Source organism: Syngnathoides biaculeatus, chromosome 2, assembly GCF_019802595.1.
Source record: "Syngnathoides biaculeatus isolate LvHL_M chromosome 2, ASM1980259v1, whole genome shotgun sequence".
Classification (NCBI taxonomy): domain Eukaryota; kingdom Metazoa; phylum Chordata; class Actinopteri; order Syngnathiformes; family Syngnathidae; genus Syngnathoides; species Syngnathoides biaculeatus.
In genome coordinates, this window is record NC_084641.1 from 7,608,756 (window position 1) to 7,627,285 (window position 18,530).

At 41.4% G+C, this 18,530-nt stretch overlaps 1 protein-coding gene across 2 annotated transcripts in view; it reads left to right on the plus strand.

The window, feature by feature from the left end:
* LOC133506120 (nck-associated protein 5-like) overlaps positions 1 to 18,530 on the plus strand; it is a 91,703-nt gene that overhangs the window by 41,079 nt on the left and 32,094 nt on the right. For both annotated transcript variants that reach the window (XM_061829916.1, XM_061829935.1), the window contains one exon: positions 7,552 to 7,685. In XM_061829916.1, coding sequence (XP_061685900.1) covers positions 7,552 to 7,685 — 134 coding nt within the window. The remainder of the gene's footprint in view (positions 1 to 7,551; positions 7,686 to 18,530) is intronic.

An 18,530-nucleotide genomic window follows, 5' to 3' on the forward strand; every position in this document is an offset into this window, starting at 1 on the left:
GGGGGGGGGGGGCACTCGAAACAAATATGATTGATAACAGTTGTCAAAGTCCTTTTAGTCTTCTTCAATTCCGAAAACACAAGAGAAAACAAGATTACAATAATCAATGTCTTTAATGTTACATCAACTATCATTGTCGTGCTATTAGTACTTTGTGGATTGTACAACTTATGCAACTGCCACATTTATTGTTAATTTATGTCACACCTTTTTTTTTCCTTCTCACTCTTTTTTTTTTTTTTTTAATGAAGCCATTTATTCAAGACGGTAGTGTATGAAAGAGTGACCTCCTGGTCAATTCCTTTACATGTGTGTGCCCAGAAGAGTCGTAACTGTGATAAGAAAAGAGATGTAATAAAAGTTTTATATGGTGGGGCGCTTCCACTTGAGTGCTATCCATTGAAAACATCAATATTGTGGTTACATCATTCTGAAATTCCTTTAGTGAAATATAACCTTTGGTATGTTGAGCTATAGAATAAGCAGTAGAGAAGATGGATGGAAGCTGAGGTCTTTCCATCCAAGTCGGTGGGCTCTGCCCTAAGAGAAGTCATGAGTCATTTGCTGTTCAAGTTCGAGTCTTTTGACATTTTGTCAAGTCGAGTCTAAAGTCATGAAATTCATGACTTGAGTCCAAGTCATGTGAGTCAACTCCACATCTCAGTCATATTCTGAGGGGCAGTTGGGTCATATTATCATATAAAAAGTGACGGTCACTCTGCCCTCCAGAGGACAAAATTAACACTAACACTTACGTTCATTGAGAAATAACTTTTACTGTATTGTGTTGTCCGGCCCTCAGGCCGTATGCTTAATGACAGTGTGATAGTTATGAATTTTGATACGATTTTAAGTTTGTGAAATAAGTTAAATGATATTAATTGCATTCATACAAAGAAAACCTTATTGATCAGACTTTCTGAAATGTTTGAGGGGCCCTGGAAGCCTCAAAGCCCCAGGCAGTTGTCTGTGCTTGCATAATGGTAAGACCCCCCCCCCCCACTACTTCCATGTCCATATGGATGGAAAACAAAAGTCATTGCAGGAATATTAATTAGTGATGATTACTGTCACGAGTACTGAGGCTTTTTCTTTCGTTTGGTATGTGCAGTCAAAGGCAGAAGTCTCCTGCCACCGCAATCTTTATTTAATTTATTTCCGTATTTTTTTTACAAATCATTTTTAAATTGTACAAACACTCTGGCTAAAAGTGCAACTGCATGAGTTTATTTTAAACAATTAGTATGGCATCACTGTAACCACTCCTTACGCTGTAACTTGTAGTAATTAAATGAGCAATGACAGCATGATTAATCACCGTATATATATATTGTCCTTTAGTGATAATAAAGGACAATTAACAGCACCGTTAAGATGAAGCTCTTTTGTCGAGTCGATAAAGACACGTCTCACAGGGCTTCGTGATCTTTCTGACAGCCGTTGCTGAAATGTGTGACAGTGTAGCCTTGTGTGTGTATGTGGAGGGGGGGGGGGGGGTGTTGAACTCAGGTGCTGTTTTAGCACATGAGTCTTATCATCCACGTCCAGGGGCAGCGCAGGCCTCAGCTTGCCTCCCCCTTGGAAACATCGACCTGACCGGTGGACGAGCGCTGACAGCCGCTGCACGCCGTCACCCTCAGTCACGGCACTGACTGAATGACCCCCCCCGCCTGTGGGTGGGTGTGGAAGAAGGTCGCTCGTTGGCAATGATAAATGGCTACTGGTATAATTTAGCATACAGTATTCCCGAGGAGTGTGTATTCTTCCCATAATATAGTGTCGGAAGTTGTTTCATAGAAGTGCTCCTTGTTCTTGGAGTGGCTTGCCGTGATAATTGAATCCATGCCCCCTTGAGACAGTTAAGAATTGACGTAAATCCATGAAAGTGCAACTCACAGTTCCTACTCGTAGTAAAAAAAAAATTGTTTGTAGCCTTGCTATTTTGAGTAAATAATGATTCTTGTCCATTTCTATTGGTGCATTTTATTCGTGCAGTCCAGTACTGTATCTTAATTAGATTTTCTTGGTTTTGGCCAAGGGGAACTCTATCCAAACTAGGTCTTGACAAAGAAAAAAATAAATAAAAAAGTAAATATGAAATAAGAAGAATATCAAATAAAGTATTGTTTGTTATCATAGTTGTAGTTTATATTACACTGTCAGGTGTGTCTAATATTTGGACTCCCATATGTTTCCTAAAAGAGGTATCCAATATATTAAGGACAACACTCAGTATGCAAATTTATGACAACCTCTTTGACTGTTTGCTTTTTGGTGAGCGTGATTTTTTTATTCATTTATTGACTGTATTGGATCTGCTGAGATTGTGCAAGTGTACCTAATGCTGTGCGTCCCTGAACAGAACACATATTTAGGACAATTCGACAATACATGAGCTGCAAAAATAATGCACTTTTTTGCTTAGATGGAAAACAATAGGAGGACACAGCTAGTTTTAATGATATGGGACGGTCCACTCGTGTTTTTATCCTCAAAGTCATGAACTGAATTGATATGCAGTTTCTGCAACAATAAAATCACAGCATGATGATTTCTCTTTATTCAAATAGATTCTATGTGCCACCCCAAATCTTCCTTGTTGTACCCTTTCATTTGAATTCAGTCCTGCTGATGAACGCACACGCACGTATGCACGCACCCATAATCCACTGGCATGTATTATTAATGAACTAAGAACCTTTATGGTGTATTGTGTCCCTGATGTTTGCTTTAGCAACGAGCCAGAGAACCGCTTCAGGCCCTTTGATTAGAATCTGAATGAGGGGGTGAAGGCGAAGGTCTAGGTAATGAAGAGATTATTGAGCTCCCTGAAAACTATACCCGCATGCCGCATGAGTGAGGACACACTAGGACTCGATGATAGACAGCAATTGATGGACATTCTGGGCCTGCCGGTGCACTTGAGCTGATCATGCTGATGTAGCTCTTCCTAAATGGGATTCAGAACTACAGGCAGAGACTAGGGTTTCTAATTAATTTACAATGCTCCGTGGCTCTTTGGGCACTTGGGGTGAGGTGGGGGAAGAGGGGTTGTTGTGCCTTGTAGTAATTCATCTTGGATGGGCACCATTACCTTCTAATGTAGAGCAGTTTCAGATGCAGAGTTCATGCTGGCCCCTGCTTCAGCTAATACAATTACAACGTAACCAGCAGGGTCTCTATACGTAATCTGCGTCCTCGTGCAGTCTGTTCAATTCTGAGCGTTGTATGGTCACACTGATAAATTGATTCACCTCTAGATGGGTGGTGCCTTTTTATCATCCCGGAAATGAAACTGGCCTTGTCTGTGATGGAGGTCATATCTGATCCTCAAAGGCCCAAGCTGAGTTTATTGAAACTTCTGAATATTGCTTAGCAGATAAAAAGCCATCCCAAGGCCAGTTTAGAAATTGCTTTTCCAATTGCTTTGATGTGTTTTTTATTTTTTTCACCGCCCTGTGATGTTTGGGAGGATTTTTTTTTTAGGGGGGGATTTGTTACTCCAGCAAAATTGCGTGCTCTACAGGCAGAAGACAATATTACACATGACGACAGCGAGCGAAAGCATTTTTTTTTTTTGTAGCTGTCGTTGGTTGAACTGAAATAAATGTTCTCAAACAGGTTAGCTGCGTGCCATTAACGAATACTCCAAGGAATAAAAGTCATGGTAGGGCGTTGGCATAAAACATTTCAGTCTGATGTATTGCTGTGGATTTCTGGCCACAGCATAAAGATATGGTAATGTCGGCTTTAACAGCCTCCCTGCCTGGTTAAACCATCAAAATTATAGATTGAAGTAAAGCTATCGAGAGCTTTTACTGGAATAAGACTGTAAATCCCGCCTTGTTATTGAGATTCTTGGCATCAGTCTGTCGGTAGACATGGCTGCTTTCACTTGGGCCATGTGGGCAACAAAAAATAACAAAGGCTACTGTTCCATGAGGGACGCGCAACAACACAGTGCACCTTAATACATGAAGAAAAGGCTTTTGTCTTTTGTATTATGAGCAGCTTTGTCTTTCAAGTTCCATTTTCACCCGTTTCGCTTTCTTGCACGTTTGCAAAGAAGTTGTTGTGCGCCATAACAAAATGAAGAAGTTTGCTCTGTGTTCAGGTGCAGGGGTTTCGCTGTAAGGCATGGGTGATGTTGCAGGTTTTTTTCTTTTCTTTTTTTTTTTTGCATCTGGATTTATAACAGCCATTACTTTCGACAGGGCGAGCATCTGTGCTGTGTAAAGAGCTGTTACACGTACTGTAGTAGCCACCAATTTACAACCGCGACAAGACCGCACAATGGTTTTAAATTGTGTCTTGGGTTCAGTATTCATGCCCTAATGGATTCCACAGGAAAAAAAAAAGTGCCTTTGTGAGTGAACTGTTCTGCGCCACACAACATTAGTGGCATTTGCCTTGTGTGGTTACTGCAAAACAGGCCACTGCACGTTGAGTAATTTGCAGAATTGAATGAATTGGAATGTGATGTTCCTTATTTTCCCTGTGTAGTGTTTGTGAGTCCTCCCCGTCTTTGTCTGGGTTTTCTTCCCACATCCCACAAATGTGCATGCTGGGTTAATTCAAAACTAATTTGCCCTAAGGTGTGAATGTGACTGGGAATGGTTGTCTGTGCCCTGCAATTAGCTGGCGACCCGCCTCTCACTCCAAATGATAGCTGGGATAGGCTAAATCACGCCTGTGACACAATTGAGGATAGGCGGTATTGAAAATGGATGTATGGATGACCCTCTCACGTCTAAGTGCAGCCACATTGGCCTCACTAAATTTACGTGCGTCTCCTTAATTTCACCGCTAGATGTCGGGCTCGTGCTTTTCTGCTAACGGCTCTGCGAAGGCTTTTAACAGATTGCAGGAAATTAAACTTCAACAACATTCAGTACAGTACAGGTAGTCTGTCTCAATGATTGAGTTACAGGGAACATTGAATTGCAGTAATTCCCTCAAACGCTTGTGTAATAAAATATGAACATGATTTTAGAACACGACTATAAAAAGTATTATTGTCTTAAAAGGTTAATTTATTAAGTTAGTTCTTTGACAAATTTGTTTCCCTTTTTTTAACCAATTTTCTTACACTATATGCAGTGCATACTTATGTATTTTTAGCAGTTTGTGCTGTTCTTCATCTCTCACTGTCACTTTGCTTCGCAGATTTAACAAACAAAGATGAGGAATTAAACAGTACAGTACAAATTCACATATCTTTCAAGGTTTGGTGACGTTTTTTTTTTTTTTTACTCATACATTTAATATCATTATTGCAGATACGAGGCGAGGGGTGAATTGCTTAAAGTGCACTACTGCTAATTTTCACATGTGCATAGAACATTTCTAAGAAGGTACATGAAAAAGATGGTTGATAAAATACCAGAAGGTAGATGGAATAAAACAATGTAGTCAAACCCTCAATCAGCTGTAGTTAACTGATTATTTTATGATTTGAGTAATTAATCGAGTGAATTAGTCTTTTGTTTTAATCTTAAATACTTGAATTTCACGTGAGGAGCGCCGGCCAGCCTTGAGGGCAGATGGATGCCGCTTGTGAAGGAAGCCACGAGAAGCCGGAAAATTTTCCCAGCATCAATCTGCCACAGTAATTAACAGATGACTTCAAACGCTCAACCAGAGGAGTGTCTGAAGAGCAGTTTGAGGATGGTTCTCATTGGGCATCAGATACCTCAGGCCATCTGACAGAAAAATCCAATTAAAGGGGGAACAAAGATTTAATTTCAGACATGTCTCGAGTGAGAGAGAGACTGATAAAACTGGTTAAGACGGCACAAAGCGGACTTTATGCAACAAGTCTTTTTTTTTGCCCTTTTGAGCTTCTGTGTCAATATCAAGTCCAAGGAGGGGGGAGGGTGCATTTCCTACCGAAGTGCAGCACAAAGCCTCCACGGCAGTGAAAGATTGAAGCTGTGATGTAGTTTGACATTTTGTGTGAACTTTCTTTGATAGGAGCAAAGTGAGCCCCTTTAAAAACAGCTAAACTTGCAACACTAAGTATTAAATGTCATCGTTATTTACTTTCATCTCAGAATTTTTACCTTTGGCAAGGAGGGTATTTTTTTCATCGCAGCTGGTTTGTTTGTGTGCAACTTCCATCTAATGTATTTGATGTCAACTCAGGTTCTTTTTGAGGTATCGGTGGGAGTTCTTCCAAGAATATATGCTCGCCCCTTAATAACTCCCTTTTTTGCTGTGAACATCAAAAGATGAATATGAGTCATTCCAAACATTTGTCATAGCGAGTACAAGAGCTTTGAATGTCCTTAAGGTGCAGAAACTGTTGCCCGGGTAGAAAACAGCAGCAGTTGATGGAAGAAAGATTGTGAACGCTTCAATAACCCCCCGGAACAACTGTTTGGTTACATCAGTTAGAATCTCCAGGGGGCAAGAGTAAAGGTATCGCAATCTACTGTTTGCAGCTGATTTCGTGACCAAAAGTACAGCAGCTACACCAATAGATGCAACTCACTCATGAGCAGAAAGAACAGGTAGGCCTATTTGGCGTAACGAGCCTGAAAAATGATGGGAATAGGTTTTACGGACTGATGAAACAATTGGAAATGTAAAAGTTTGCATGCATACAAACGTATCTGTGACACAAGAGTCGATGTCATAGCTTGTGCTAGCTTGGCTTATTTTAGCATGGGCTCATTTATCTTCATTGATGTAAGCAGCAATATTGACTAAGACCACAGACATTATAAAGGAGATTATTTGTTCCGCAATTACTGTCAAAACAATTCTTGGCTGTCTTATTAATGTGTTTCTTCCAAACACGCCAAGTATAGAGAAGTACTGCAGTTTAGTCAGAGAATTATAAATGTCTAACCTTGCCACATATACTGCGGTAGCAATGCGGAAAAAAATGAGCGTCCCTAAAGGCAATTAAGAACATTTTCACTCAGTGAAGCCCCACTTTATTCACTATGCTTTTCAAGGAAGAGTGCAGAGCTGTGCAAATATCCGTAGTATGTTACCAATACAGTAAGATGCACTCAAGTTGATATTGAGATACTTCATCATGCTGCAACCCAAAACTCTACACCAAAATAATAATGGATCTTATCAGGAATAAGAAGTGGAATGTTTTAAACTGACAATTAGTTCCTCTCTAAGGTGGACTAGAAGTTCAAAACAATGAGACAAATTGTGAAGCACTTCTACATTTCAGAAAAAGCATTAACAAGCAGAAACCCTTTTAAAAAAGAAGAATCAAATTACAACAGACATATTACATATATTTCCAAAATCTACTCCATCTAAATTGTATGACAAAACAAAGTTATCGGATCAAGATTTAAATTTTTGGAATTAAAAGCTTAATGAAGATAAAGGAATCGGCGTCACTGTTTCCACACTTTTGGAGGGGAATGGACCGCTAAAATTTTGGTGAGGTCATTTGATTTTTCTCTGAACTAAAAAAAAAAATGTGTTTGAGAGTTGATTTTAAATTATTATTATAAATTACCATAGTGGGGCTGGCACGCAGTCATGTTCAAACCAATGTGTTTATGTTTGCCTCCGCAGCGAGAAAAGCTGATCCATGAGCTAGAGGAAGAGCGACGCCTGCGTCTAGAGAGCGAGAAGCGTCTCCGAGAAGTGACGGAGGAATCTGAGCTGGGCCGGGCACAGATCGTCTCCCTGCAGCAGCAATTCTCCAGGTGAATGAGCACCTAAAACTCAATATGTTCACTTGACCTTGTTATCTTCTGTGACAGTTGCGCTACGAGTAAGAAGACCAAATGTAAATTGCTTAAACAAAACCTCCCTTCACCTCTTTTTCCCAGCCGGTCTGGAGTTCAAAATTTGCAGATAGACAGTCAGTAGTCTAGCAGGAGTCCTCACATTAGCTAACTTCAAATTAGCTGCTTATCTCCTCATTAGAAAAGCGCTTCACAGTTTAATGATCCCAGCGTGCAGCCGCAGACTCTTCGGCAGGGGAGGGTTGGAATATTTTAAAGAGACGTTTTGATGATTAGTGCATATTTTAAAATGTGCCATTGATGCAACAATGGCCTCAATTGCTCTCTCTTCTGTCTGCACGGCATTCTTGCACCACAGCACTGCTGATATTTCTGCTCACATTTGCTCAAATTATGATATTTCACTTTGACTTCTGTCAAATCAGAATCAGTTTACTACCTAGTAGCCGGCTGCATTCTTCTGTCTGGCTTTTATTGTGTTGAAATTATTCATCCAGGCCACCGTTTGGTGAGAGGTGTGATTATAATTTGAGTGCTGTAGCAGAGCAGTTAGCGTCCTCTCTGAGTGAGATTCACATAGATAGTGTGGCAGCTTTACAGAAAGAGTCTTTCTAATAAGACAGAAGCTTATCCCTGATTGGGTCCTGCATAGGTCCCAAATGAATTTGTCACCATGACGCAGGGTCATCTGGATGGATGGCTCTCATTCGGCGCCAGCCTACTGAAACTGTCTCGCCAAAGATTCCATTATAGCCTCGGAAGAAGGTGCTTATCAAAGGGACAATGTTCCGTGGCCTGCTCTACTATTGTTGTCATCCTGCAAGGGTTCGGCTCATTTTCAGTATACTGGATCTTTGTAATTTCTGGCCTCAAGACACCTGGAGTGGGGAGGGCTCACAGAGGTCGGGCTACCAGCTTCATCCGACTGCACGGAAAGAAGCCAAAAAGATTTTTGTTGTTTTGAATTAAACCTGGCCATTCACTGGATACAATGGGAGACAAATACTCAACGGGGCAGAGTCGAGGTTGGCAGATGGGTGAGAGCAGGGTGCTCACCCAAAAGCCAGGCTTCTGATTTCTTCCCATGAACCTTAGTCCCACTGGCATCTTCTGTTTGCTCTGCTCATTTCAGTTAATTGGTGCATTTTTGGCAGCTCAGTGCTCGAGTGGTTGGCTTATCCCTCTCATAGTTCCCAAGGTGGGGGTTTCAATCCAAATTCGGACCATCCTACATTGTATTAGTATGTTACCTCCACACTCCAGTGATTTTTCTGGTGACCAGTCCAGGGTGTGCCCTGCTTTTTGGGCAACTGGGATAGGCTTCAACTAACGCTTCACCCAAATGAGGATAGGTGCTATAAAAGATGTGCTGGATGGATAGTGCACATTTCCAAGTGCATACAACATGCTGCAAGATGTCTCTGCCCATATCACCTAAGCATGTTTGCATCTTCTTTGAGTTGTGAAGCACTGTTTTATTTTGTATTTATTTATTTTTGCAATATAAGAAATAACTTATGAAATACTTTGCTTCAATTTACATGTACATTTGGGAGTGGTGTTCAGAACTGGCATCTGCCCCTGGGACAATTGCCGTTACTTGTTTACCTAAGCGCTTGAAAATCCCACTTTGCTCATGATTCCATGGTTGCGATTAAAAAGTAAAACAAAAACGCAAACATTCCTCAAGTGACTGGCCACTTAGCTCCAGACGAAGGTTCACACTTCATGGCAGCATGCAGACCCCTCCCCCCGCCTGGCTTCTAAGCTTGATGTGGGTCACATGCTCAACCCCTCCTGACTTGGGTAAACCCCCCAGAGCTTCAGCGCCACTTGGTGTGGCCTGCTGTCATTAAACTACAACGGCTTAGCGGTGGACTGCAGCCCACAGCCCTGCAGCCTGCTCAGCCCACCCGTAACGTCGCTTGTTCCATATGGGCTGCGATATTTAAGAGCAGGGACAGAGGAAGGAAAACTGTGCACTGAGAGCAACATAATCAGCTAACAACAACACTTGGACTTGGATCTTGCAAGGGCACAATGAGGCCTTGAGACCGCACATACAGGATGACTGGTGGGCTGGCAGAGGTGTGCCGGCTGCTTGGTGCCCGTTCACGTATTCTTGCCCAAGGATGATGGAAGGGGACATCAGGTAATGGGTCGAACATCTTGTGTGCCTTATTTATTCCAATTAATTTTTAACTATTCCTCGTTTTTAGTGCTGGGCTTTACTGTATTTGTTGGGCCATGTGTGCAAGATATACGCACTCCAAAAACAACAACTTGGGGCCAGGGTTAATAGACGTGCGTATAAATGTGCGTGTGTGTGTGTGTGTGCAAAAACAGATGCAAACTTGATTGCTCATTCAAACAGATGTGAAACCTGATCTACTAAGTGCGTGCAACCTGGATTGTATCTGCCAAATGGGCAAAATTGCAGGCAGTTTCTTTTGCACTTTCTAGGAGGAATGTGTGCAAGATTGATAGAATAGTTTAGCACGTGCAATGGGATTTATCAAACCTGATACGAGTTGTGGTAGATAATGTTGAGTCTTTAAAATACAGTGTCTGAAAAACAGGTGCAAAATGGTGCTGTTGTTACTGGGGCAAGGCGTGTGAATATTTCTGAAATGCCAGAAACAAAAATGATCACGAGATGTCATTTGTTTGACAGTGCACTTTTGAAGCTTCTGGACGATCAATAAGGTGACTTTGAGCACGTCCCACAAAGGAGTCAGTATTAAAAGTTCTGCAGTAAAGACAGATACATCCAATTTGCACACATTTGGATGTAAAAATATAATCAAAAGCATGGCTTTTATGCGGTTTTTTGACTTCCCCAAGGAGCAATAGATTCCTTTTATGTATTATGCTTGCTTTCCTCTTCAACAAACACTCCCAATTCCATCTCCTCTCACCTCATCTTCATTTTGCACTTGCTGTGCTGACACAAATTTTCCATGGCGAAGCCATCAGCGCTACTTAAAGTCCCAAACCCTCTTAAATAAGGCTGTGTCTACCACTTTTACATCTGTTAAGAACAGGATGGCCAATCTGTTAGAGTGATCATGGAATCCAGCGCTTACTATTCAGGATTTTAGTAAATAAGGCCCTTAGTGTCACTTAATTGTACTGCAGCATCAGGACTCACAATGATTGACCAACCTCCCCTATGGTTTTGTTGCTTGGCGTTCTCTGTGAAAATGGTTGACGCCCACAATGCTGTAGGAGCCTTTTCAGCACATTATTCAGCGCATTCGGACACGTGTGCATGAGTGATGCAAACAGGGAGGAATGGCTTGTCGAGACTGAACTTGTCGTACAGGCGATCATGTTCAAATTGAAATGCCTCCACTGGGCAAACTTAAGAGTTGAACTTGACCGTTACGTGTGCTCATGTTATTCATTCTCATTAGGCCTGCAAGAGGCTGACCTGCAGAAAACAGCAGTCTCAAAGAGCAAGCAGAGTGATGTCTCTCCGTATACTGATCAATGTCCATTCTTCTAATAATTCAAGTAGCCAGCCATGCCTGGACCAAGTCTCTTAATTTGGAACACTGGCAAATGCCTCCTGCTATGCTTGGGAGGCTTCAGTATGAATTGAGCCTCTTTTCGAAACGGCACACCTGGGGTCATTACGAGGAGGTTGGTCTGGATCTTTTAAAGGCACGTTACCGGTCCTTCCAAATGATGATGAGGGTTGTTATACAGATAATAAGTGTGCCCTATTTTAGAAGCAGCACAGCACACACTTAGAAGCTTCATTAGCACCACTTTTCTTTTGAACCTCCACACTTGAACAGGGAATTAAGATAACACAGATCACTCCGATTTGCGTTCTTAAATTTAACCTATTACTTCTTTTGTGTCAGATGATCGTAAATGCGCACAGACGCACGCCACCCTGATGACTTCCACCACAGATTAAACAGGCCAGTTCTGATGTTTCAAAGCATGCTGAAAGAGGTCAGATTACAAGCCTTTGCGGATGTAGGGCATATCCTCAAATCAAAACTGCTCGTCTGGTCTCCACGGCGCGCGAATCCTTTCCTCATTGATTATCGCCTGCAGCCAAACAGCTTGTAACTCATACTGACCTCATGATTGCAGTATAGATTTGGTTGTCTGGCAGTTGCTCTGGTTTCAATAAACAAAACCACTGCGTCAATCTCACACTTTGACTGTTAAGTCATTAATTCACCTACTCTATATGTACAAAATGAAGTCTTACCAATCAATGAAATGACCAATCACTGGTTGGACTACTAGACCTCTTGGTTCCCCCTCAATCATGTTTCTTCATTTGTGAAAAATGAACTTTCACCAAATAGTGGGCACAATTTGGGGGTGGCCATTTTCTATTCGAGCACTACAGCCTCAGTTAACAAAATTGTGTCCATAAAGGAAATGCTTCGATGTTGAGGAAAAACTGGAGAGCCTTCACCTCAAGTGATCAAACACTTTTGGGATGGACTAAAATAGAGATTTTGAGCCAGCATCATTGACCTCGGACTTCACAAATGTTCTTCTGGATTAATAGATAAAAATTCCATCCAGATTTCTTGCTGAAAGTCTTCCCTTGAGTGGAAGCTTTCGTAATTCACACTCTATAGTTTCTTCCATTCTTGTGGGTGAAGTGGCCACGAAGATGTCCATATTCTTTTGTCCATATAGTATATCTTTTAGACTGCCATTACATTTATATGTCTTGTGTTTCTTAATTGGTATTAGTGTTGATTTACTCCATGCATGCACATGTGAACTGTCTACTTACTGTAACTAAGGTTTCACACCTTCTTCAGTATCTCACCCACGTCTGCAATCTATTCAGTAAATGTCTTCAGAGGCTGCGGCCATGCTGTAGTTGGCCACCAACGGTTTTCCTCAGTGTTTGCTGCTTCCTTTGGCCAGAGGTGAACATGTGGAGAACTTTAAGTCCTTCCAAATGTGTTCAGGATGTGAGAGGAAGACCCTTGATCTGGCTCCCTCTCTGTCTTTTTGTCCATGTGCTTGCCATACAAACCTGGCATCATGCAGTTTATTGAATTCATTCATCATTTGTTGGAAGGAAGAAAAATAGCGGTGGTCAAATGTCGAGACTTGGTGGTAATTAAGCTTTTGTAACCTCCATGTATGCTTCTGGAAAGTGGATTAAAAGACGCTTTTTGAGTTCCGGCACACCAACATTTAGGTCACATCGAAGAAAGGGTCTCCTTGGATGTTTTCTGCACAACAGCTCTGAGAGGATCAGTATAGCTTAGCGTCAGGATAAGCCAGGCAATCATCTGTTTGCTTCACATGAGGAGTGGAAAGAAGAATAGAATATTCTTGAGCCAAAGCACACAATTTTGCATGGGTTTTCTGCAGCCGCATAAGGCGATTTGTCCCACACAAACCTCAATCCACCCCCGATGGCCTCAATTCAGACGCACAACCAGGTGATTGTTCTTGCTATCGCTTCAGCTTTGTGGTTTTGCAATTTTCTTTTTTTCAAATGTGATTAATGGCTGTGGTCAACTTGAATGTCTGACAACGGCGATAAAGTGAAAGTGTGACCTGTTTAGTTGGACAAAGAAAAATCTCTCATCTACTCGCTATTGTCATTCACTGGTGTCAAAAGGTAACGGCATCTTGGACACTATTTTCCTGTGTTAAAGTGTGCTTATCTTAAAAAGCTACATTTATATTGGTCTAGCGCTTATAAATGTAGGTGATAGCTTTTTCCCCAAAAATATAGTGGAAGCCCAAATGCCCAATCAGGTCGCTCCCGCTTTGACTCAACCAGGGATGGGCAACCTTTAATGCTCAAAGAATCATTTGGACCTGGTTTCCATGGAAAAGACAACACTGGGAGCCGGAAACACTTTTTGACATTTGAAATGAAGATTTAATTTTTTTGTGTTTGTGTCCATACACACTCTAAAGAATACATATATCTTTACACTTGTAAAATAATGTGTCGCCAATGAAATCCATGCAGTCCAGTCATGTTTCAGAAAATTTTGCTTTATTCATTAAATGCACACATTTTGAACTCTTACGAAAAAAAATAGAAATCACAGAGTTGGAGGTCTCTTTCAAATGAAATAAAAAGCTGAACTTATATTATCGATCTACCAAACAAAAATGCCCTCAGCCATCATCCTATGGTTTTTCGGAGTGGGTAACGGATTTAAAAATACAAGAGAAAAAAGAGCACTATTTCACTGAAAAATGAAAATAAATATTTGCAAAATAACTCCCTGGTTAACGGGACTTCTGCTCCTGAATGTCCACTTACAGCGTCTGCAAATAAGGGTTGGAAGAAGTCACTTTCATCTTTAAGCAGAACTGTAAGATGCCGTCTGGGAGGCGCGTCGGCGTCTCGGAGAGTGTGATGCATATTTTGAGCGATACAAAAATACAAAATTTTTCTTTTTTATATTTTGAGATCACAATAATCTTCCAATTTTAAGCTACAATTAATTTCATGTGGAGGTGGGACTGCATCCGGGATTCGCACTGAACCCCTTCCTGTTTGCGGTAGTAATGGATAGGCTGACAGATGAGGTTAGACTAGAAATCCCCTTGGACCATGATGTTTGCAGATGATATTGCGATCCGCAGTGAAAGCAGGGAGCAGGGCCTTTTTGTTTGCTAGATCGATAATATAAGTTCAGCTTTTTATTTCATTTGACTTTCAACTCTGTGATTTCTATTTTTTTTGTAAGAGTTCAAAATTTGTGCATCTAATGAATAAAGCAAGATTTTCTGAAACATGACTGGACTGCATGGATTTCATTAGCAACACATTATTTTATAAGTGTTCAGATATATGTATTCTTTAGAGTGTCTATGGACACAAACACACAAAAAAAATTAAATCTTCATTTCAAATGTCAAAAGGTGTTTCCGGCTCCTAGTGTTGTCTTTTCCATGGAAACCAGGTCCAAATGAGTATAGTATTATTATTACTATTAGTATTATTATTAGTAAAACATATATGTGCGTGAATGAGAGGGGCTGAGGAGGAAGAGTGAAGCTCCAGGGAGAAGAGATCGTGAGGGTGGACGACTTCAAATACTTGGGGTCAACAATACAGAGCAATGGTGAGTGTGGTAAGGAAGTGAAGAAACAGATATAAGCGGGGTGGAACTGTTGGCGGAAGATGTCTGGTGTTCTATGTGACAGAAGAGTCTGCGCTAGGATGAAGGGCAAAGTTTATAGGACAGTGGTGAGGCCGCCCATGAGGTACGGATTAGAGACAGTGGCTCTGAAGAAAAAACAGGAAGCCTCCGAACAAGAGGTAGGAGAAATGAAGATGTTAAGGTTCTTGCTCGGAGTGAGGAGGTTGGATAGGATTAGAAATGAGCTCATTAGAGGGACAGCCAAAGTTGGCTGTTTTAGAGACAAGGCAGCAGACTTAGATGGTTTGGACATGTTCAGAGATGAGAGAGTGAGTATATTGGTAGAAGGGTGGTGAGGATGGAGCTGTCAGGCAAAAGAGTAAGAGGAAGACCAAGGAAAAGGTTGCTAGATGTGAGGGAGGACATGAGGAGAGTGGACGTTAGAGAAGAGGAGGCACGAGATAGGCTTAGATGGAAAAAGATGTCACGCTGTGGCGACCCCTAATGGGACAAGCCGAAAGAAAAAGAAGTTCAGATATTGTGCAGTTTTGGTGTCGCTGGGCTTTCCGGGCATGACGGCTGTCAAATCTGCCTGTTTACACGTCGAGTTGTGTCAAATGTCTCTGGCGTAGGTCAACGGTGATCACTGAAGAAAGTAGTTAAAAAAATTCCAGTAATAAGAAGACATGATACAAGTTTTTGAGACCAATAACATACACTTCAGTTAGACACTTGTAATTTATTTTCCCAAGCCTCACAGAGCCGCAACGTAACGATGAAAGAGCCGCATGCGGCTCTGGAGCTACAGGTTGCCGACCCCTGGTCTAAACATTACAACAGTATGATGGCTATCACTGAAAGTAACCCAACCAGCAGTACGTATCAGTGTGGAAAGGTGAAACTTTTTGCGAGAAGATGAAGCGACAATAAATGATGGCGCCTTGAGAGTGAGTCCTGGCATGTCAGCATACAAACTAAGTGTTGACTTAAATGAGGCCAAAGCCTCATTGAATTTAAGAGCATTTGAGCATTTAAGAGCCATCTCACACACACATACACACACACACACACACACACTGATGAGAGAGCGCAAGCCACGTCAACAATTCATCCCAGCAATCTTCTTCTTGTTTCCTATATGATCCAAGTCTACTAGCCGGTTTGCATCCCAGCGGGAGACGACTTATTTACATGAGCCATATGGGAAAGTCTCGGCCACATCAGTCGACAGCGGCACTGTGGGATAATGACACAGTGTGGCCATAACTGGTACAGGATCTGTTTTCAGGCTGGCTCAGAAACATGGACTGACCTCGCTGCATGTGGTTCTTGCTTTGAGCACTCGGGTTTACTTGATGACAGTGTGCCCTTTTTAGTCTCGACACAGATTTTTTTGCAGTACGGCAAGGCCTTTACACATGGGCTAAGCATTTTCTGTGCCATATTTCGGTTGACAGTGTTAAAACTAGACCCAAATTGATCAGTTTCTTCCACTTATATACTTACAAAAGGTTCGAGCAATTAAACATAGACGTCCACATGAACAAAGATACAGTATGTTTTGATTCCTTGCCATTGAGAAAAAAAAGTCAATATTTACCATAAAGACAAAATCTGTTACGATACACTGCAATGTAAGAATTGATGCACATTAAGGGACATCAAGTAAAGGAATAAATAGTAATTACCATGATAAATATGAACAAATATAAAATTTGATTGCAAAAACTGAAGAGAAGGAGCTTGAAATTTTTGTTGAATTGAATTATTATCCCCAATAAAATTCATTCAATAGAATTGATCTTAATTTCTGAGTGTTATAATATGTTGCAGTCTAATTGTGATAGTTTGTATATATTTGAGGCGGCACGGTGGCTCAGCTGATAAAGCGTTGGCCTCACAGTTCTGACGTCCCGGGTTCAATCCTGGACCCGCCTGCGTGGAGTTTGCATGTTCTCCCCATGCTGGGTGGGTTTCCTCCAGGCACTCCGGTTTCCTCCCACATCCCAAAAACATGCAACATTAATTGGACACTATAAATTGCCCCTTGATGTAATTGTGAGTGTGGCTATTTGTCTCAATGTGCCCTGCAATTGGCTAGCGACCAGTTCAGGGTGTACACCGCCTCCTGCCCCTTGACAGCTGGGATAGGCTCCAGCACTCCCTGCGCCTTGTGAGGATAAGCGGCTAAGAAAATAGATGGATGGATGGATATATTTGTTTGAAGTTTTGTGTCAATGTTTCTGATTTTAAAAAAGTACATTTCCACATTTCTAAGTCATGAAACTTGAAAAATGACCAGTTGCAAGGATAGATGTGACTTTTTAATTTTAATTGAAGTTGTTAAATATAGAATTACAAGAGTGACATATGTTATCAGTTTTTCTCATCTACTTTAATTGGCAATTCTGAAATGATTTTCAAAAAGAGCATTTTTGAACTGGTTTGTCTGTATGTAAGACATCATCGTGTCCACAGTTCAAAAAAAGTATTACCCGTTACTTGGTAATGTACACCATACAAGTTATAGAATGATGTCATCAACGTGAAGCAAGAATTTGAATATTAGTGTCGTTGAAACCACATTAAGCAGTAACTTAGTGCAGCATTGATATAACAATACAATAAACTATCAGTAATTTAAACATAAACAAACACAGTACAGTACACTGCCGATTGTGTGTGTGGGTGTACAACATGGGTCTCAAACTGGCGGCCCGTGAGAGGATATTTTGTGGCCCCCGCCTTAATATGAAAGTGTTAGTGTGGCCCTTGAGTTCTGTATGAATGCCACTTTCACAGTATTGTGTGCAGAGTTGACACCTCAACCAATCACGGTAGGGTATGTCACTCTTGGGGGGCATGACAACAAGCGAGAAAATTACAGCAGCGTTGCAATGAAGCATTTTATTAGTAGTTTGCACACAACTTGTTGACACCAGCATCCATGTTTACCTTATTTTGTTTTAAAGATAAATAAAAAAGACTTTTGAGAAGATTGGATTTTTTCCAAAAAATTCAAATTGAAATTGCCCACGCGTGCATGTGCGCCGAGGCGGCGGCCCAGCCTCAGCCGGGCGCTACCTCCAGCGGACCCAAGGGAAATTGAGTTTGAGAACCCTGGTGTACAGTATGTAGCTTTGTGCATGAGTGACACACACATACACACACACGCACACACACACCATTGCTCCCTCCATAGTAATTTTGCTGCAATGAGCAATAAAACTTTTTTTCTCACCACCTTGACATCAGCCGTGTGGTGCGTTCAACCAGCTCACAGACAAAAGTTCTCACTAAGCCCTTCAGTGAGTCGGTCGTTATTGTACGATGATTTATGACCGCGCACTCGGTGTGAATAATGAACCCACAATGCATTGCGTGTTTAAAACGCCAGTAAAACTGCATTCTTAATGTGTAGATAAAAATGGAGCAACAATCAAATGCACTTTTTATTAAGGAACATAACAAAACTAGTGCAGAGGCAGTGAAATTGTGCAGTTCTTTGGACTTTTATGGTATTGCGCCGTCATTGTGCATTGTTGAACACACAATCACTGCCTTATCGTTTTCTTCTCTTAGTTAGTAAAATTGGCGTGGTTGGTGAAATTCTTCGGCCCACTTGGACTGCTCTCCGTTTGTTTCAGCATGTGCAAAGTACTAAGCGGTTCCAATCCCCGTTGATGCCAATCTAGCT